Here is a 22936-nt window from a genome sequence, read left to right as displayed (position 1 = left end):
TATATTCAAAAATAAAACCAAAATGTATATACCTCATGTATTTATCCAGAAATACACCAAGGTTACTATGGTTACTGAAAATCCATTACCTTTGAATACAGAATGAAAAAGTTTGACTTAAAGTGTGCACTATTTATTATAGTATACATCAACAGCCTTCAGGGGGTTCTCTAACTGGACTCATTTTTCAGTGTCAGAAGTGACCCACCACACTAGTAGCTTATGGGATGTGCATGGCAAGAAATTTTAACTGAATGTATTGTAAGGCGTTCTCTACCAACTCAAAATGCCACACATTTAAAGACCTTGTGTCAGCAGAAAATGAGCCAGATGTTGCTTCATAAACCAGTTAAGCCTGAATATTTGGGTTGTGGCCAATTCAGTCCTAGTCTCATGTGTCACATGTTCACATAAAACGAGATGCTAAGTCAGTGCAACTAACAGTACACAGGGACACAGGAAGCTGTCTTATACTGGCTCTGTTCAGACATCACGCTAAGCCATGATGGTAAGGAGTTTTGAGCTAACCATATTGGCTTAATGTGATGTCTGAATGGGTGTCTGTCCCAACCATGGTGGTTTATTAACCACGGACTAATGACATTCACTAACCACTTGCTGCACAATGGTTAGAGGGTTCTACCATGGCTTAGCGTGATGTCTGAACAGCCTCCGTGGTTAATTGACAGCTACCATAGAGCTCCACAGCAAGAGCGGCCAATGAAGGAGTGGCTGAGCATCAAAATGGCCAACAGCACAAAGCACCAAAATGGCCAACAGCACAAAGGCTGCTGGCATGCATGGCCGCCCATTCAGAAGACTGCAGGTTCCTGTGGCAGGGTGGCTACAGAATGCTTAGTCTAACCACATTGCAGAACATGGTTACCTGCACATGTGGCAGTAGCACTTGCAGTGGTTAGTGGTAACCACTATACATCATGGTTAGCCTAACCACCCTTCCCCAATGTGCATCTGAACACGGCCACTGGGTTAGACCATTGGTCCATCTAGCCCAGTATTGTCAACACCGACTGGTAGTGGCTATCCAAGGTTTCAGGCAGGTGTTTTTCCTGCCCTACCTGGAGATGCCAGGGATCAAACCTGGGACCTTCTACATGCAAAGCAGGTGCTCTACCACTGAGCTATGGCCCCTTTCCTCCCTCCATTCTGGGCTAGGACAGCACAGTGTGAGTGGCAGAAGGCATCCTTCTGTCCTGTGTAAGCAAGCAGCTACTACACAGGCCAGCATCAGTATCTAGCATCCTCGGGCAGCTGTCAGAACCCCAGCATTCCTTTTAAGGTTCATCAGCACTAATGCTAGCCCCTGGGACCCCTCGAACAAGTGGCTGGCTTGGTGATCAGATGTGTTGGGGGCATTGTGGAAATTGACCCAGCCTCTGCCAGCAGGTAAGCCTGTGGCCAGGGCTACTATCATTGAAGGGATTTTTCAGCAGACCCAGTAAAACATGAAGCCAACTTTGCTAATGCATCTCTATCCAGACTGCGAATGGGTGACTCTGCCAGTTCCACTTTGTCCTGCATCTGAATTATTAAAACCTCAAGTTCTTTCTTTCTCAAACATGAACTTTGCAAATTTTGGTAAGTTCTTCAGAAATGAACTGAAATGAAACTCTCACCCATCTGTACCAAATTCAATATGTACAGCTATTCCCAGCATGAACCATGATGTATCTGCCTGCTATATAGCTATCAAAGATTGCCTGTCAGAAAAAAAAGAGTTGGCAAATCTAGTTGAGCACTAACATGGTTGAATACATGGGGATTCAGACACAAACTTTTAAGAACTAAACACTCAAAGCTCTGGGCCTGGGTGGACAAGTCTGTCCATTTTGTTTTCTCCCACTTTCTCATACACACACGCGCGCGCGCCCCCATATATATATATATATATATATATATATATATATATATATATCAGGTTCTTTTTGTCCTGAATATGCAGAACTGTGTGAAGTCTGGTAAATTCTTATCAAAACCAAACTGGAACAAAATTCATACCCATTCCTAGTCCAAAGAAATATTTAATATTCTCAAGCAACCTGTTTGCTGTTGAATGTAAATGTGCTTAATTTCCTTTCTGCAGCAGCATCTGTCACTTAGGGATGGTGCAGGCAGCTGATTGGGTCTGGGAGTCCAGCAGACTCCCCCCACCCACACCCCTGAGCTGAGCCCACTGAGCCCTTGCCCCTGCTTGACACCCCACCCCCCGTAATTTCCTCCTGTAACCCATGGGCCATTTCCGCCTGCAATCTTGTGTATATGGGCCATTCACAGTTCCATTTTGCATAAGACTAGATGTGGGCATATTTCATGATCGCCAGGTTTTTGGAAAATGGCACTCACAGTGTTTGCGGATGGGTGCCAGGTGAGTTCCGGCAGCAGGGTGAGCGCAGCAGGGGGGTTGAATGCAGGTCCGGGGGCGTGCAAGTGGGGGCAGGGGCTCAGTGGCACCCACAGAACCCAGACAGGAGGGTGCCCATCCATCCCTACTGTCACTTGACAAAAGAATCCTCAAATCCTCACTCCAAGCTCCTCAGCCTTTTTTATCAGCATTGCTAATTCAGTTTTGAAAGCTTTATAAGGACTTTAAAGGAATTTCCCAATTCCCATCAGACTAGTCTTCAGAGTTTGAGGTGCCCTCAGACTTTTCCTTAATCAACTTACTTTAAATAATACTTTCCCAAGTAAACATACATAAGATTGCACTGTTAATTTCTCATTACTGAAGAAATGAGCAGGTGAAGCAACATGGAAACAATCATTTTACACAACATGGAAATTTATCATGTGTAGATCAAGCTGCTACTAAAGGAACAGGCCCAGAGCAGAGGTGCATAAATGTTTTGGCAACCATCCAGGGGAGACTTGGTTTGTCTCTTCATAGCCTTTCCCAGTTATAAGCATTCTGCTTCTCGATTATGATTGCTGATTCTTTATTATGCCTGATGATCTTTGCTAGCTCTATTCTGCTTTTATTTTATTTTTACTGTTTTTATTTGTGTTTTTATTTAGACAATGTTTATTTGTTTTGTTTGTTTATCATAATGTAGCTTTGATCTCTCCTGGTTAGTGGAAAATGTGACTCAGGCATTCTGTATAACAAACAAATAAATAATTGGCTGGGCTCCAGAGCCCCAGGCAGTGGCTCTTAATGAACACTCTACAAAAATGGTCTTGGAGCACCTTTGTAGAATAGTTCTTCATAGCACAGTCATGCAGAACGAGTATTTAAGACCTGACAATACAGCCTCGTCCCTTACACACTACTGCCCACTCCTTTCAGTCATTCGGGGAGACCCTTCTCATGGTTCCACATGCTCCATGGATACCTCTGCTAGCCCTGCAAACGGCATTTAGTGTAGTTGCCCCTGCCCTCTGGAACACTCTTGCCCTGGAATTCCTCACTCACGGTAGTTGGCAGGTGCTTTACACAACATCATGAGACGGCTAGAACGCAGGTGGAGGAAAACTCGTGCTGAGTCTGACCGAACACAGGTAAGAGCCCACTATCAAGCCTACTCTGTGGCGGTGAGGGTGGCAAAGAGACAGTTCTTTTCCACCAGCATTGCACCTTCTCAGTGTTGTCCAGCGGAGCTTTTCCGAGTGGTTCGCAGCCTGTTACATTCTGGGCCAGGGAGAGAGGCGGTGGAACCCTCGGTGGCACGCTGTGACAAGTTTGCACGGCACTTTGAGGATAAAGTCGCTCAGATTCGTCATGAATTGGACACCACCATTAATGCAGTTCCATTGGTAAAGGCGTTCAGAGCACCGTCTGGTCCAGTTTTATTGGATGAGTTTCAGTTACTGAGGCCTGAGGATGCGGACAAGGTGCTTGGCCAAGTCCGATCGACCACTTGTGTGCTTGACCCTTGCCTTTCATGGCTTATTAAATCAAACAAGGAGGGGATGTCTGGCTGGGTCCAGGAGGTTGTAAATTCCTCGAGAGAGGGAGTGGTGCCTGCCGCTTTAAAAGAGGCGGTAATTAGACCACTCCTGAAAAAGCCTAACCTGGACCCAGAGGATGTTAACCTCTGGCCAACCTCTGGCCAGTGGCCAACATCCCCTTCCTGGGCAAGGTGCTTGAGCAAGTGGTTGCAGGACAGCTCCAGGCACTGTTGAATGAAACGGATTATCTAGATCCATTTCAATCGGGCTTCAGGCCTGGTTTTGGAACGGAAACCGCCTTGGTCGCCCTGTGGGATGACCTCTGCCGGGAGAGGGACAGGGGGAGTGTGACCCTGTTGATTCTCCTGGACCTCTCAGCAGCTTTCGATACCATCAACCATGGTATCCTTCTGGATAGGTTGTCTGGGTTAGGAGTTGGAGGCACTGCACTACAGTGGTTCCGCTCCTACTTGGATGGCCGATTCCAGAAGGTGGTGCTGGGGAATTATTGCTCTGTGCCATGGCAATTGTGCCATGGGGTTCCACAGGGCTCTATTTTACCCCCCATGCTGTTTAACATCTACATGAAACCGCTGGGGGAGGTTATCCGGAGGTGTGGGCTGAGGTGCCATCAATATGTGGATGACACCCAGCTCTACCTCTCTTTCTCATCAAAACCAGGTGAGGCAGTGGCTGTTCTGAATCAGTGCCTGGGCACAGTAATGGACTGGATGAGGGCCAATAAAATGAAACTCGATCCAGACAAGACGGAGGTACTGTTAGTGGGTGGTTCGTCTGCTCGGCTAGGTGATATTCAACCTGTTCTGGAGTGGGTTGCACTCCCCCTAAAGGATCAGATTCGTAGTTTGGGGGTGCTCTTGGATCCAGAACTGTCACTTGAGGCACAGGTGAACTCAGTGGCACGGAGCACTTTTTATCAGCTTAGGCTGGTATACCAACTACGCCCTTATCTGGACAGAGATAGCCTAGCTACAGTTATCCATGCTCTGATAACTTCTCGTCTGGATTACTGCAATGCGTTATACGTGGGGCTGCCTTTGAAAACGGTCTGGAAACTTCAGCTGGTCCAAAATAGGGCAGCAAGATTGTTAACAGGGACTGGCCTGCGAGCTCATACGCCAGTACTTTTCCAGCTGCACTGGCTGCCGGTCCATTTCCGGGCCCGATTCAAAGTGCTGGTGTTAACATTCAAAGCCCTTAACGGCTTGGGGCCAGGTTACCTGAAGGATCGCCGCCTCCCATATGTGCCTGCCCGGACCTTAAGATCATCATCAGCGGCCCTTCTCCATGAGCCCCTGCCAAAGGAAGTGAGGCGGGTGGCTACTAGGAGGAGGGCTTTTTCTGCTCTGGCACCCCGGCTCTGGAATGAGCTCCCTAGTGAGGTTCGCCTGGCACGTACATTGTATTCCTTTCGGCGCCAGGTGAAGACCTTTTTATTTTCCCAGTCATTTTAGCATTTTAGCTTTCTAAATTTTTATCTTTGCTGTTTTAAATCTGTATTTTAAACTCCTGCACTGCTGCTAGGTTTTATTGTGGTTGTATTGTTATATTGTGGTTTTAATGTTCTATATATTTTAAATTGTTTTATTGTGTGTTGTTTGGTTTTAATTTTTGTGAACCGCCCAGAGAGCTTCGGCTATTGGGCAGTATAGAAATAAATAAATAAATCATCAACATCCAGGGCTCCGCCCATTCTTTGGAACCGTTATGGGGAGGGGGAGTTTCTAATGAGGAATTCCTGGTATACACATGAATGGCGGCATGGAACTCTAGTGTATTTGTGCAATTCTGCTATATCATATCGCCACCTAGTGGTTGATCAATGGAACTTATAGTAAGTCAGAGAAAGACACCCCCCCAAAAAAAAAGTGTGTAAAGAATCTTAATCCCACAAAGAATCCAGAAGCAGAAGCCTCGGTAAAATAGCGGATTAACAGCCTCTTGTAGAAAAGCCCTTAGATGTGTATATGTTGAACTAGAAATTTTACTATTTTTATGTATATTTTTATTTACAACATTTAGGGAGCAACCCTATGGCCGCTAGTCAGTGGCTAGATGGCCGTAGGATATCTGGTTTTCTGGGAACCAGCCTCAGAGCCCACGTTCCAAGGTCAATTCCTGGAGAACTGACCCCCCCCTTCTGCACTGCCTTGCAGGCAGTGCAGAACAGTCCCACACTCCATACTCCACAGAGGAGCACGGAGCGGCCAAAACGGGGCATTCTGGGGGCATTCCAGGGCGGGGAAGGCGGAAATGCCAGTACAACACATGCTATGTGTCGTCCAGCAGCCTTCTCCCCCGCTCCGCCTTCTGGCAGCGTCTAGCTGAAAATGCAGGGCAGGAGAAGCACGGTGGGAACAATCCCCTCCATGCTTCTCCTGCACTGCATTGGATAGGCGGTTGCCTCTGAGTTTAGAAGTAGCTACCTATCTTCATAGGACTGCGCCGTTATAAACCGCTCTATATCTGAAAAAAATTCACCAGTAATGAAAAGTAACAAATATAAATTATGTCAAAATTAGGGATGTACAAAATGACTTACCTGTTTCGTTTCATGACATCTACGGTGGGGGGAAGGTGCTCCATCCCGCCCCCCGGAATCCTCCCTGGCCGACTCCGCGGGGCCGCCGGCCGGGGCTGCCTGCAGCGACATCCAGCCACTGCTGGGCTGCGCAGGGATGCAAATGGCGGCTGCCGTAGCCGCCACCATTTGCGTCCCTTTTTTTTTTGCCATGATAGGCTACATAAATATTTACGTAGCCTATCACGGGGAAAAAAATGGAATGCAAATGGCCGCGGCTACAGCGGCTGCCATTTGCGTTCCCTTTTTTCCCCCATGATAGGCTACGTAAATTCTTACGTAGCCTATCACGGCCTCCGCAGGGACGCAAACGGCGCCCCTGCGTTAGCCGTGATAGGCTACGTAAGTATTTGTGTAGCCTGTCACAGGAAAAATCGTGAAGCAAATGGCGGCTGCAGATGCAGCCACCATTCGCAAAGCAGCGCGAACAGCACCAGGTAGGTGCTCCGTTTCGCGCGCCTTTCACGGGGCGGGGTGGGTGGGGGGCTTCGTTTCTCCACGGGGGAATCTCACTGAAATCTATGGCGGAATTCTCCACCATCCCTAGTCAAACTATAAAAGAATAAACAGATTTAAAATCAAATTATACCAATAAACGATGGCTGATCTTTTACTCAGGAAAGGCCTTGTTTAAATAAGAATGCCGGACACTAGGGATGTCCATTGCTTGGAAATCCAACCTGTTGGAGACTCGATGGAGTTCCTCTGCGTGGCCGACTAAGCTTGCATTTGCAAGCTGAACCACAATTTTTTCCTGACGTCCAGGGACTGGGGCGGGGGGGCAGGCCTCAATTTGCACAAATAGGGATTTGTGCAAATTGAGGCTCGGATTTGCACAAACAGAAAAACACAGAAAATTCGCCAACTGGCCAGACTTGCTGCGGACTGAGTCAGGCCAGTTAGTGGAAAATGGACCAGGAGCTTAACCAAGGGAAGCTCATCAAGCTCCACCACCACCGCCATATGGATTCCTCCAATATCCCTAGCAGGCACCAGAAACAGAGCAATTTCGGTGCTTACCCCACATTGACTGGAAGTGAATTCTAGAGATAGGGAGCCAATGGATTAAAAAACTCTAATCCGAGTGTACTCTAAACAGACTTCAGGCCCAGGTGGAACTACCAGCAGTGCTTTATCCAATAATATCAGTGACTGGGCTGACTATGAGCCTGTTCCTTCAGAGGTGGTGCAAACCCATCCAGAGCAGTAACAAGCCTGTCCTCTGGACTTGGGAACCACTCACCCATGGGGCCTCCATCTTGCCAGGATTCAGCTTCATTTTATTGGCCCTCATCCAGTCCAGACATTGATCCAGGGCTTGCACAGCCTCATCTGCTTCAAATGTTACAGGGAGACATGATTTGTGACCAGCATACTGATAGCACTTTGCTCCAAATCCTCTAATGATCAATCCCAAAGTCTTCATATAAATGTTGAACAACATTGAGGACAAGATGGCACCCTGCAGAATCCCGTAGCTCAGTTCCCAAGGAGTCGTGGAATAGTTACCTAATTCTCGCCCTTGCCGGTAGGGCCAGAACTACTTTCTCGATAAAAGGCATCCATCAGGGCAATCAAGGCTGACTCACTCCCATAATCAGGCTGGAACCCAGACTGAAATGGGTCTTGATCATTAAGTGTGGATGAATAGTTGTCCCACCTCAATGCTCTTGAATACCATCTCCAAAAAAAGGGGTATTTGCAACTGGGAGGTAGTTGTCAAGTACAGTTGGGTCCAGGATGGCATTCCTCAGGAGTTGTTGCACTGCTTCAGGAATTGCCAGTCTATTGTACCTCGCTGTATTGTGATTAAGCTTTTATACTGTACACCCCTTGGTAAATTCTTTTGTTAAGCAGTACATAATTTATTAAATAAATAAATGAATGAATAAATAAATAAATAAACAAATAAATAAATAACATAATTAGGGTTCTACTGCACATACAACATGTATATTATAGCAGACAAGTGGGACTTGCAGTAAAATGTTGTAGCATATAGTGCTCTTGCTCAAGGTTCCACCCAGCCAGCCATGCCCTCTCCCAGGATACTCAATTCCAATCCCCCCAGATTTCCATTCTCAACCCCAGGCCTGGTGTCAGGGGTTGGCATGGTGGGGCAAATGTCGAGGGCCCACAGGCTCAGAAGGGCCCATTCCTGACCATGCCAACCACTAAGATGGCAGGTGCAAAGCCACAGCCACTCACCCTGATGAAAGGTTTCCTGGGGAGTGTGGGGTGGGCATCCATACTCTTGAATGGAAGCCGAGATCGTGCTTGGCCCCACTTCCCTGCCCCTTGACTGCCTCCTCCTCCTCCAGAATTTCACCTGCATCCTCCTCCTCCACCTCCATCACTTTGCTTGTGTCCTCTCTGCTAATACCTCCCTCACCTGCCTGCATGTTTCTGTTGCCACCTCCTTTTCCCAAAAGTTTCCTGGCAGGACAGTGGTGCTTTTGAATAGAAGAAGAAATGCAGTCGCACAGCTCTCTTGCTGCCATCTGCTGTTTTAAGATTAACACTGGGCACTGCATTTGGGATAATCAGGAGGGTGAGTGAGCTGATGGTGGAAGTGGTGGCAGTGGGTGAAAGGATGGTGAGGAGCGACAGTGGTGGCGGGTGGAATGGAGACAATGGAAGGGGCTGCAGGTGAGAAGAAAGAAGCAGTTGAGGTGGCCAGCAGGTGAGGTGGGATGTGGGAGGAGGAAAAGGCAGGGGGACCGTTGGCAGCACCATGCTACCCTCCCTCCACACTACAACAGCCAGCATTCCACAGGGATATTTTAGGGGGTTCCCTCCTCGGGTTTCTCTTTCTTTAAGGAAATGTACTTCTGAAAACCTTGGGGTTTCCCCAATCCTGCTTATACCTCCCTCTTGCATGTGGATGGTGCCATTTTGGCCACTTAAGGACTGGCATTTTGAGAACTGATTTCACTCTTAGTATACAGTATATGTTTTACAATGCTTAGTTCACACATGCTTATGTATCATTTGATGACTGCAGCATCAAGTGATGGCTTGTATATGTGAATGAGCCATCACAGATCAGTCCCCACAGACAGGATTTTTATACTGGAGGAAGGTCTGTAGCTTAGTGGTAGAGAACATGCTTTGTATGCAAAATGTCTGAGGCTTAATCTTGGTCTATCAAGGTAGGGTTAGGAAAAAAGCCCTGTCTGATACCCTGGGGAGACAATGCCAGTCTAAATAATACTGAGCTAGATAGACCAATGGTCTGACCTGGAATAAGGCAGCTTCCTATGTTTTCACATCAACACAATACTTTTCAGCGTAATCAGCTCATCCATTCAGTTGTCATCAAGATTTGAGTAACTGAGTCATGATAAATCAAATGATGGGAATGTCACCATGATTCCCAAAACAAAATAAAATTTGTAGTGCCCTTGAACAACTACTAAAAGAGGAACATATTCCCTCTGTCTGATACGTACAGTACATCTTAGTATGTAGATACATAGTTTTACTTTATATTTAAAGATATTTACTAGTCAAATGGGCAAAAAGTTTTTTAGATGTTTTATGATGAGAATTGCTTCTAAAATTTCCATGATGTGAGTCCCTGACAATACACTGAAAGAACATACATATGAATTGGCTTTGTGTGTTCCACATTGCCTGATATTTGAATCGGAAAGGATATTCTGTATAAAGCGTAAATACCAAATGAAAAGTTTCTACTGCACTATGTGTCACATAATTACATCTACGTCTCCAAAAGCAACTCACCTTTGACAATATGTTTGGTTTCATTTCCAGTATAAATTAGTTGTGTATTCATGTATAAAGAATATTGTGTTATAATCCCATTTGGAGTTCTTGGTGGAGCCCAACTCAGCAATAAAGATGTGGGGAATGAAATCGCTGTGGGTGGCTGAACATTTTGTGGAGCTGTGGAAAGAAACGAAGCAGAGAAATTTGTAATATCAAATGTAGATCTACAAGTACGAAGTACTAAGATTCAAACAAGTACTAAGATTGAAAACCATGACATTTTTGACTACTTATGTATTTATTATTAAATTGGTGCACCATATATGTTTTAAAGCTTTGGACAGAACTGTTTCAAAATACACAATTCAAATATATTTAAAATGTATTTTTTAAAAATTTCTAGTCTACTTTTTCATTTTGACAAGTACACAAAGTATTGTATAACAAATACATTTATTTATTTATGTATGTATGTATGTATGTATGTATTTATAACATTTTTATACTGCCCAATAGCCGAGGCTCTCTGGGAAGTTCACAATTAAAACCATAAAATACACCTTGAAAAATGTAATAGAAAACTGTTAAAAGTTTTAAAATACCAGGTAAAACCAAGGTAAAACCCAGCAGCAGTTACAGTCCAGGGAAAGCCAATGTGAAAAGCTGTGTTTTCAGGAGGCGTTTAAAAGATGTTACATTTTATGTCTCCCGAACTGCACAGGGGAGGGTTTTCCACAGAGTAGGTGCCACTGCCAAGAAGGCCCGCCATCTCTGTGGCGGCAATTGTATATATATATTGTACACATATTGTAAATGATATAATATGTGTACAAAATACTACTAAGCTACCTGCGTACTCATTTCAGTATAAAATACCTATTTCAAGTAGGGGGTGGCGGGCCTTACACGGAAGGGAGAAGCCCCTCCACCCCCGCCCAGCTAGGAAGAAAACCAGCTAAAGGAACAATCCTATGAAAGTTTAGATAGAAAAAAGGCTTACAACTCCCAGCATAGCTGGCTGGGACATGCTGGGAATTGTAGGCCTTTTTTTCTGCCTAAACTTAAGAACATAAGAAGAGCCATGCTGGATCAGACCAAGGGTCCATCTAATCCAGCATTCTTTTCACACAGTGGCTAACCAGCTGCCCATGGGAACCCCACAAGCAGGACATGGGTGCAACAGCACCCTCCTGCCCATGTTGCCCAGCAACTGCTGTACATAAGCTTACTGTCTCTGGTACTGGAGGTAGCACATAGCCATCAGGACTAGTAGCCACAGACAGCCTTCTCCTCCAGATATTTATCTAACCCCCTTTTAAAGCCACCCAAATTGGTGGTCATCATCACTACATCTTCAGGTAGCAAATTCCATAGTTTAACTATCCGCTGTGTTAAGAAGTCCTTCCTCTTAGGATTGCAGAGGATTGAGTTCTAATGTCTTTTGCTATTTCCATCGAGATCCACCCTCACATTCTACCATTGCTCCTAGCTGTGCATCAGCCTTGTGGATCGGTGGGGACAGACTGATCATCACAAGCCTTTTGTGTAGTGTCAGCCAATATCGGTTGGCAACGTGCATGTTAAATGACGAATGGGGAAATGGGGAAATGCTGAAAGTTGGAGGGTCTGATTGTTGTCAGCCTTCTGTATCATCAATGTATCGTTACTATGCATGCAACACGAGCTTCCCAAAATAGAAACTGCTTACATTGACTTTGTGTCCAATCCTTCTGAGGGATAAAACACATGTTCCCCATGGCTTTATTTGATTTTTGTGAAGGAAAAAAATCATTATATACATGGCAATACATCTGCATAAATGAGATTGTTTCCTGAATTAACTTTAAAATGCCTCTTTCAACTACTGTGTGCGTTTTGAAGAGAAAAAATAAAACTTAAAACTTAAAGAAACCCCAATTTTATTATATTCATTAAAATACGTGAAAATATTGGTGTTGCACATGTATGTATTTCTAATTTGTTTTTTCAAAGAAATCCACAAACAATCTAATTTTCATTGGAAAATGGTAGCAGAATTAATTCTTAATTAAGAATTAAGTTCTTAATTGTTAAGAACTTAACAATTCACTAAAGTATCAGTGAGTGCATTTAGAACACCCTAAGATACGCTAACTGGATTTAGGGATTTGGAATAGGACTTCAGTATCTCTGCAGATACTACAGGGTACATTTCAGAATAATGCTCCTAGAACAAATGCAGGGGCCTACAAACAAATTTTGGCCTACAACTCCCATCACGCCGCCCCATTAGCTATGCTAATAAGCTACCGGGCCAAGGTCAAGTTGTTGGTGTTAACATATAAAGCCCTAAACAAGTTGGGACCAGGTTACCTTAAGGACCCTCTCACTTCTCATGTCCCTGCCTGATCCCTGCCTGCGAGCATCAGAGGGAGCACTTCTGAGGGTGCCACATGCTCCTGAGGTCCTCCTCAGGAGCATATGGCACCCACCCTCTTGAAAACTTTAGAGTATTGCCGCGGTGGCTTAGTGGTTAAGACGCTGAACTGCAGACCGGAAGGTCGGCAGGACAGCAGTTCGAGACCCAAGTGCCGCGTGACGGAGTGAGCTCCCATCTTCAGTCCCAGCTCCTGCCAACCTAGCAGTTCGAAAGCAAGAAATTGCAAGTAGATAAATATGCGCTGCTTCGGCGGGAAAGGTAGCAGCGTTCCGTGCACCTCGGTGTTCAGTCATGCCGGCCACATGACCACGGAAGCGTCTTCGGACTGCGCTGGCTCTTCGGCTTAGAAATGGAGATGAGCACCACCACCTAGAGTCGGACACGACTGGCTGGGGACACCTTTACCTTTTTAGTAGCGTATTTAGTGCTGCAGCACCCACCCTCTTGAACACTTTATCAATTGATATTAGACAACCCCCCACCCCACCCCCAGTTCTGAGGACCAGACATCTTCTTAAAACTCATCTCTTTGCACAGGCTTTCCCTGAAGTGCGACCCAGCCAGCTATGGTTTGTAGCACACAGTAGAGTGTGCGGTTTTATTGCTGATTTTTTATCATTATATTTATGGTTGTTTTTATGCTACTGTATTTTATCCTCACCGCTTTGATACTTCTGTGGAAAGTGGTATATAAATTGGAATAATAAATCCAGACTCTAAAATTATTGGGCAAACATTTAGGATGAAAAGAGCCAATGATCTATGATGGGGAGATATGATATGATATGAAGAGAAGACTGAGGGGAGATATGATAGCACTCTTCAAGTACTTGAAAGGTTGTCACAGAGAAGAAGGCCAGGATCTCTTCTTGATCATCCCAGAGTGCAGGACACAAGAATAATGGGCTCAAGTTACAGGAAGCCAGATTCCGGCTGAACATCAGGAAAAACTTCCTGACTGTAAGAGCAATACGACAATGGAACCAATTACCTGGGGAGGTGGTGGGCTCTCCCACACTGGAGGCATTCAAGACGAGGCTGGACAGGCATCTGTCAGCGATGCTCTGACTTGGATTCCTGCATTGAGCAGGGGGTAGGACTCGATGGCCTTGTAGGCCTCTTCCAACCCTACTATTCTATGATTTTATGTCCAATCATGTGAAAAACGGAATGTGGGAGAAAATGCTACCATCTCTTAGCAAGTGGAAATTACACATGAACAGCATGGTATGTGAACTTAATCTCATTAGTGGGTGAGTCAGCATTTGGATTTATTTATTTTTATTATTGTTTTTTTTTTTTTTTTTTTGCTGTTTGAAGTTGGATCCCTCTAAGGTAAAAATTAAGAACTTCCTAGTATATAGCTATTTCCATATAATAGAAGACCGGGGGGCAGGGGACAGCTATCTTAACTTACACAAAGGTCTTCTTTTGAAATAGACAAATCTGTCTTATTTTTAGAAATTAAAACTATGTTAGGCAGCAAAATCCTTCTGTCTGCTGTTATGGTATAAATTTGCCATCAATAATAAAACAAGTAATATTGATTTCATGAGGAAAGCTGTGGGTTTAGGCTGGTGTAAATTTAAAATCTGGCTCAACTTACTTGCTTTTACATTTTAAAATAAATATCCTACAAATCTTTTGAAAACTCTTTATTCAGTAATTGATGCACAGAAGCTACAGAGCTGGCCTCTCTCTAAAGGCAGGACTGGAACATATTTTATCTTTCTGGCTGCTCTCGTGGTTAATGCCAGCTTCAGAAACCATAATTTATGCCTGCAACTTTTAAGTTTCAAGTACAACAGATTAATAAACGGCCCAATTGGCATTTTGAGGTTCCATCAGGCTGAAATAATTGTTGCCTGTGCTGGTGTTTAGCAGTTAAAAGAGACCATGGAAATCAACCGTTTGATTCTCAATTTCATACTGTGCCATACAATCAATTCTTTTTAGTCAGACTGTCTCTAGATTTACTTCTGAGCCATAGTAAAATGAGGAAGCTTTCATTAATCTTTCAGATGCTTCATATTAATGACAAGGCTCTTGCATGAACAATGTAACAGCAATTAAAAAGCCCATTAATCTGCATTACAGCTATTAAAGATGCATGTCATTAAAGGGTATGGAGTTTGATTCATTTTAGCACCCCCCAAAAAATGGAGCAATTATGGTCTGGCAATGCACTTTGTCATCAAATTAGGTTGGGGTTTTCCAGCAAATGGCTTTGCAGCATTTAGCTCCTCTCCTATTTTATTATTCATGACTGAAATGTGGAAGTCAAGACCTTTGAAATTACTTTACCTTCTTGTGGAGTGGAGATGTTCAAGGCATGTGAGCTCTCAGTACAGCCAGCCAAAGTGCAAGTTGTTAGGGTTACAGCATACTTTGCAAAGGGCCGCAAGCCTGTCAGCACGCCTGCAACAGAAAGAAGTAATGCTTTGCGTGTATGCATACAGTATGCAAGGATCATGGAGAATTTACCTTAAGAAAGTTCCGCACAACAGTGGGTCTAGAAGTACACCACCATATGTTTACAATAGATGGGAAGTGCTGAGTTTCATCTGAGACATTCTCTCACCTTATTGAAAAACTTCCCTGGAAATTGTTTTTGCCCAAACAGGACCTTCCAATTTCATTTTAGCCCTGTTTAGCTGTTCTAAAACTGGGTACAATGAACACATGAAGGGAGAAACATGATTGTGCCCAATGACCTCTGATCTGACCTCCCCGTTAGGGTCAAGCTACATTTATTTAGTCATTCATTCATTCATTTATTATTTACATTTATTTCATTTCTATACTACCCAATAGCCGAAGCTCTCTGGGCCATTCACAAAAACTAAAACCAAAAAGCGCAGCATAAAATAATATAAAATATGAAAGCTTAAAACCACAATATAACAGTACAACCGAAATAAAACATAGCAGCAATGCAGAGATTTAAAATACAGATCTAAAGCAACAAAGCTGAAAGACTAGGAAGGTAAAATGCTAAAATACTGGGAGAATAAAAAGGTCTTCACCTGGCACTGGAAGGAGTACAACGTAGGTGCAAGGTGAACCTCTCTAGGGAGCTCATTCCACAATTGAGGTGCCACAACAAAAAAGGCCCTTTTCCTGGTAGCCACCCGCCTCAATTCCTTTGGTGGGGACTCCCAGAGAAGGACCCCTGAGGATGATCTTAGGGTCTGGGCAGGCACATATGGGAGGACTCGAGGCAATCCTTCAGATAACCTGGCCCAAAGCCATTAAGGACTTTGAATGTTACTACCAGTACTTGCGTAGCATGTAGCAGAGCTTTATCCTCCCCCGCTTTCTTTGTTTACTTTAGAGTAGGTGTGTGCAACCCCAATTTGGACTGGGACCAGTGTCCACCAGGAGGGAAGGATTAAATTTCCCCTCCCACCTGTTTTCTGCAGGAAATTCTATTCCTCCCCCACATGGGGATTTAAAAAAGAAAAGCGTCTCCTCTGGAGTCAATGGGGTTTTTTTTGTTCTTTTTCTAATCCTCCATGCAGGGAGCTGGTACTTCAGATAGCAAACAGGTGGGAGAAGGAGGTTTAACACTGGTTCAAGTCCAAATCAGGACCACACAGGCTTACTATAAAGTAAAAAAAAAAAAAAAGTAAAAAGTTCAGCTACATGCTATGCAATTTATGTAATGTGTAGTTTGACCCTTAATCAGTCTACGGATGTGGATTCTGTGCATGCTATCTCTACCTTGCATTTTTATAACATACAGATTTTGTTGGGACTGTAGCAGAGGGAGAATAAATTAAATTTCCCCTCCTCACCCTGCAAACTTCAAAGGCTGTTCAGGCTTCTCCACAGCTGCGTAATTTTTTTAATGCATATTAATTGCATACACACAATTATTAATATCATGTCTATGTTGGCCCAGGACCTACTGATGTAGGCTCCGTGTGGTATGAATGAGAATGATCAATGCATGGAGGTCAGTGGCAAGGCCAAGGAGCACAGTCCCAATCCCCCAACCACACACTGATTTTATCCGGTTTGGGAATGTCTGAATAGGGTTTATGAGCTTTGCTTTAGGTGAAATGTAGGGGGAGTCTGGGAACATGCATTCCCAGCCCACCCTCTCCAACAATTTGCCTAAGAAAGGACGATTAGAAACTGAATGACAGTTGTCAACGTTCCTAGAGTCTGAGTTAAGATTTGTTTAGCAAGGGCCATAGTACTCTTTCTTTAAGAGCAGCTGGGACCACACCCTCCAACAAGGAGGCATTCACTACCTCTGGTGTTCAAGTTTTCAACACCACCACTCCAGGCTGCTTTTAATAACCATGATGGGTAAAGTTCCGGAGAACAAACAGTAGGTCTCAAATTTCCAAGACAGTTGCCCATGCTGCACAAACTGAAAAGTACCCATCACAACATGAATAGATGGTGCTATGGCTGCTTCCATTTTTGACCCTGTCATAATTATGGCATCCAATTCAGTGCAGATGTGAGCTATCTGACCTGCAAAATACAAGGAAAACTGGTCACAGGGAGATTTTGAGGCCCTACTACCTGCTCCACTGGATTCCTGTGAAGAAGGTGATTCACCACCTGAAAGAGCTCAGCTGGCTGGCTATGCACCACCATAGAATAAGCCTTCCCTATGCCCAGTTATGGTCACAGGTTTTCTGCCATCTGCAGTCTAGAAGTTGAACAAATCATTCTATTTCACTAAATCACTCAGAATAACAAGGAGCAGATACAATTCAAAGACACTTGGGAGTAATCGTGTTCCCAGGCAGAGACAAGGGACTTAACAAGACTGCCAGCTAAAGCTGCAGGATATTCCCACAAGTACCTATAGAAAACCTTCTGGATTCATCAGCCTTTAAGAATAGTCCACTGCAGAGGTTACAAGTAGTTTGAAGGTCTAACATGATCACATAGTGATATGTCCATAACAATGGAACCACGGCTGGCTCCCCTACCCACAGATCACCATTCCGCAACCCAGAACTGAACACCAGATCCAAAGCATGGTGTACCACATAGTAGGGCCTGATATTACTGCAATAAGGCCATGGTTGTCATGGTAACCATAAAGTCCTGAGTCCCAGACAAGGCACCCTCCGCATGGATGCTGCTTATTTATTTATTTGATTTTCTATACTGCTTTAAAAAAAACACACACCAAAAAACAAGAAACACCCCAAAGTGGTTTACAAGATAAAATCATGATAATATACACTAAAACCAATCATTAAAACTAATGTAGCTAATTGACCGCCAGTGCTGGACTTTCAACACAAAGACATATGTGACATATGCATGGTAAGAAGCTCCACTGAAAAATATAACCATCATATTCTGTACCAGCTGAAGCTTCTGAATCAATCTCAAAGGCAGACCCAAATAAAGCACATTACAATAGTCCAATCTTGAGGTTACTAATGCATAGATCACTAGAGTCAAACTTTCTCTGCCAGGAATGGTCATAGCTGTCATGTCATCCTAAGCTGGTAATAGGCACTCTTTGCTACCTTGGCCACTTGGGCCTGAAGTGGCAGAGATGAATCCAAGAGCACCCCCAGACCATGTACCTACCCCCGTAGGGTGACTGCAACACTCTCCAAGATAGGTAAATCACCCAGCTCCCAGACCCAGAAACCACACACCTCCATTTTACCAGAATTCAATTTCAGTTGGTTGGCCCTCATCCAGTCGACAGCTGCATCCAAGCACCAGTCCAGGTCATGCATGGCCACACCTGATTCAGATGTAGGGCTGTGCAAACTTGCCTGAGTCCGCCCTGTGACCTGCTTGCCGGATCCCTGCCCACTGCTCGACGCGAGCCGGCTGGTGGTTCACAGAGGCCCGGCGAGTGCTGTCGCTGCCACCATCACGAGCCACTGCGTCCCTCTCTGACAAGCACTGGCAGAGGGGGGCACAGTTGCTCTCGGCAGCAGGATGAGAAGCGAGAGGGAAGCACTGCTTCCCTCTTGCTTTCCATCCTGCCATCACCACCGCTGCCCAGAGCAACTGTACCCCTCTCAGCTGAGTACCAGCAGAGAGGGGCACAGTTGCTCTCGCGGCATCCCCCTGTCGCTGCTTAGAAAAGAAACAGGGGCTGCCATGCTTGCCCATCTCAGCATGTGCCGAGTCGGGCAAGAGCAGGTGCTCGCGGACTGGCATCTGGGGGGCCAAACTGGCAGGAGCACACCGAGCTCAAGCCCCCAGACGGACACTCACGACAACCCTACTCAGATGTAACAAGAGAAACAGCGCTGGGTGTCATCCATATATTGATGACACTTTGCCCCATTCCCCTAATGGCTGCACCCAATGGCTTCATATAGCTTTCAGTACCATCCACCCTGGTATCCTCCTTGATAGGTTGTCTGGGCTGGGAGTTGGAAGCACCGTGTTGCAGTGGTTCTGCTCCTACTTGGATGGCCAATTCCAGAAGTTGGTGCTGGGGGATTATTGTGCTATGTCTTGGCAACTGTGCTGTGGGATTCCACAGGTCTCTATTCTATTCCCCCATGCTGTTCAACATCTACATTAAACCACTGGGGGAGGTTATCCAGAGGTGTGGAGTGAGGTGTCATCAATATGCAGATGACACCCAGGTCTTTCTTCTTTTCATCAAATCCAAGTGAGGCAGTGGTAGGGGTGTACGAAAACTCGCTTACCTGGCTCCACCAGGTTCCGCAGGTGGTGGGAGGAGATCCGTTCCTCCCCCCTGGAATCCTGTCCGGCCAGCTCTGCTCCACAGCCTGGCCGCAGAGCCACCAGCTGGGCCAACATGCAGCAGGGCCTCCAGCCGCTGCCGGGCTGCTGCGGATGCAAATGGCGTCCTGCGTAGAGGACGCCATTTGCGTCCCTACGCAAGCCCATGATAGGCTATGTAAATATTTACGTAGCCTATCACGGCTAAAGCAGGGATGCAAATGCCGTCCCCTACACCATTTGCATTCCCGCTTTAGCCGTGATAGGCTACGTAAATATATACGTAGGCTATCACGGGCCAGCATAGGGACGCAAGTGGCGGCTGCTACGATGACTGCTATTTGCGGCCGCAGCAGCCCGGCAGCGGCCGGAGCCGCCGCCACCGGAGCTGAAGCCACAGCCAGGGAGGCTCCGTTTTGCGGGGCTTTCACGGGGTGGTGGGGCAGGGGGCTCCGTTCTGCCACGGATTCTGGGGGGCCGAATTCACTGGAATTCGGCCCCCCTAGGATCCATGGTGGAATTCTCTAACATCCCTAGGCAGTGGCTGTTCTGAATCAGTGCCTGGGCATAGTAATGAACTAGATGAGGACCAATAGACTAGATAAGGGCCAATGGACAAGATGAGGGCCTAATCCCAGATTGAAATGGGTCCAGATTCTCCATATCTTCCAACAGCCTCTGCAGCTGTGCCACCACCACGCTCTCAAGCACCTTGGCCCAAAAAGGGGCATTCATAACCAGGTGGTCATTAACAGAGACCTCTGAGTCCAGGGAGGAGTCCAGCTAGACCTAATCAGCCATGATGGGCAAGAACTGAAGGGGCACATGTTCAGGTGCATCGCTGCAAGTGTCTTGTCCACATCATCAGGCTTCATTAACTGAAACTGATCCCATAAAACTGGGTAAGTTGGTGCATTGGACACCTCAACAGAATATATCCCAACAGTTCAGATCACTACAAAGGCAAGTGATTTTGTCCTCAAAGTGCCTTTCAAATTCGCCACAGTGGGCCTCTGAAAGTATCAGCATACTATTTGTTAGGGAAGATGACGCTAAACCTCATTCCACTGCTGGATAGCTACTTGATGCAATGGAGTCAGCAATGGAAGCCTTCTTCACTGACTTCACTGCCACGCGCAGTAGGAATGATTATGTGCTCTCACACATGTTTGGCCATCCTTGCGACAAGTCCTAGACCAAAAGCAGTCTAACCTTCATCCAGCCTAACCTTCATCCAGCCTATCTCATCACCCAAAGCGTTGCATAAAACCACAGAGCCGCTCAGGGCTCCACAACACCGGAAAAGGCGCTCAGGAGCGATTGTGTCGATGGCCCACCTCACCTCAGCATTCCATAGTAAGACCATGTTGCAACAGACTTGGGGTACTCAACACAAACCCTGAGACCATCTCCACCAGCTTAGGCAGGGAGACTGTTGAGCAGCAGAGTGGTCAGTAGACCAACAGAATCCCAATCCTAAGAGTTTAGCACTAAGTAAAGGCACTCAAATCTGGCAGACTGTGGGACACAGTACTTCACCACGGAGGACAATTTTTTTGTGGAATGAATGATAAGAAATTAAGATGGTTTAGAAAACTGAATGGTAGTGGCATTTGTGTAGAGGCCCTTGTATATACAGTGTATTTGTGTTTGGTCCTTAATCCACAATTTAAACCATTTTGATAACCAAGCATCCCTTGAATATATTGTTCACAGATAGAATGTTGTTTAGGACTATTGAACAGGTAAATATTGTGCCTGAAAACCTCTAAGGTAGTTCTCTAGAATATATACTTGCTATTTAATCAGACCTCATTTTTATAGAAAAACCATTAGAAAAATAGCATATCTGAGGTTTATTTCATACGCTGTCTAGCAACTGTGAATTTTCAGTGGAAATGGTATATAATAAGAGCATGTTTAACAAACCGGAGTCTGATAATACAACACTGTTGGTTTTTATGCATTTTCTTCATTTTCCTCAGATAAATTAAAAGAAGGCCTCAAGGTTTGCCTTCCTAAACAGATACTAAATTAAATATTACTCATAATTAAACAGGGGCTATTTTAATAAAATTGAAAACTTGCTTTGCATACCAAGTGGACCTCTTCTGCTAGGTGTGATTTCAGTTCGCTGCTACAATCTTAACTTTACATCCATATTTAACAAATGACATTATTCAGTTTCATGGGGTCACTGTGTCAAAATGTCTGTGTTAGAATTTTAATTTATTTCCAAAGGTTCCTTTCACTGGGCAGAAAGAGTGGTACCTTCAATTGATTTACTGTCTGTAATCTACCATGTGGCTTTTTTAAAGACTAGAACTTTTGCTGTGATGGATTGGGGGGGGGGGGCGGGGGAAGAACCTCCCTGCATTACAGCAGTAGTATGATCACTTCAAAGATGACAAGGGATATGAATACTGTTCACACAAACCATATGCTCAGTGACTAAGAGAGAATGTCATATGTATATAATGGATCTTATTTTTTATTAATCATGTTATATTGAGTAGAAATGTTATGCATTATGTTTATTTTAAATGTTTTAGTCCTACAAGAGCACTGGTATTTGATAAATGATGTAAATTTAAAAACTGAAAAGTTGACAGATCACTGCTTGAGAAGTCACCATTATTTAACCATGATGATGATAAGTTAATTTATATACCACTTTTCAGCCCCAAAGGCAAGAAGAACACTTTCATTGTTGACTGTCTATTCAGTAAACAGTCCATATTCTATCCAGAGATATGCCCAAGTATCTCTTTCTGATATTGAGTTCAGCATATATGTTGTTGGTGAACTCTGGCATTTGGGCACACCTGGAAGTATGCTGGGCAATATAAGACAGACCAAGAATTCGGGCAAAATCAGGCTGTTGTGGCAGATCTGGGATCCAGATCCAGTGCCTCAGAATCCACTCACCTGCATAATAACTAACACGTGATTATGTTTTATAATAAAAGTTGGTTCTCAAACCCACTACATGCATCTTCGACAGTCTCGGAATATTTTCCTAAGAATGCATAATTTAATTTGCTCAGCTATAAATTAATGTGTGTGTGTGTACATCAATGATGTTATGGGGCTGCTGACTTTATACTGCAGGATAGGCAGGCGCGGAGTATAAATTTCACTGACTGACTGGCAGTGCAGAGGAAATGAGTGGGTAATGAGAGCAGAGCAGCCAGTTCTTTAATTGAATTAAAAGCTGGGTGACACCAATGCAGACACCTGTCCAATTACAGATAGGCCAAGGTGTTTACCGTTGCTGTACAAGCGATTTGAAGATGACAGAAATCTTTCCGCCCACAGATTAACATAATGAAGGAGAACAGATTACAGTGGATGCTAGCCAAACAGCTAGGTTGGCAGCTGAGAGAGGAGAAAAAGTAGCTTACTGAACTATGTAAATAAAAAGTGCACTTTTCCGTACCTACCTACTGCAGCGCTCTCTGTACGTTTTAGAGATAAATTCAGACATTTGTGTTTCCCTGCTTGCATCTGTGTGTGGGGGGAGAGGAAGCAAACAAAAAATCCCCAAAGACTCACATCTTGGTAATGCCAGAAGGGTTAGA

At 44.8% G+C, this 22936-nt stretch overlaps 1 protein-coding gene across 1 annotated transcript in view; it reads right to left on the bottom strand.

The window, feature by feature from the left end:
• USH2A (usherin) overlaps positions 1 to 22936 on the bottom strand; it is an 809138-nt gene that overhangs the window by 491070 nt on the left and 295132 nt on the right. Inside the window, exons 31-32 of the mRNA XM_084828794.1 lie at positions 14964 to 15077; positions 10256 to 10417 (exon numbers count right to left, since the gene is read on the bottom strand). Coding sequence (XP_084684920.1) covers positions 10256 to 10417; positions 14964 to 15077 — 276 coding nt within the window. The remainder of the gene's footprint in view (positions 1 to 10255; positions 10418 to 14963; positions 15078 to 22936) is intronic.

This window comes from Heloderma suspectum, chromosome 1 (assembly GCF_057233095.1).
Source record: "Heloderma suspectum isolate Gila_16-S chromosome 1, 16-S_ref, whole genome shotgun sequence".
Taxonomy (NCBI): domain Eukaryota; kingdom Metazoa; phylum Chordata; class Lepidosauria; order Squamata; family Helodermatidae; genus Heloderma; species Heloderma suspectum.
The sequence above is the reverse complement of the archived record's forward strand: the minus strand, read 5'-3'. Positions and strand labels throughout refer to the sequence as shown.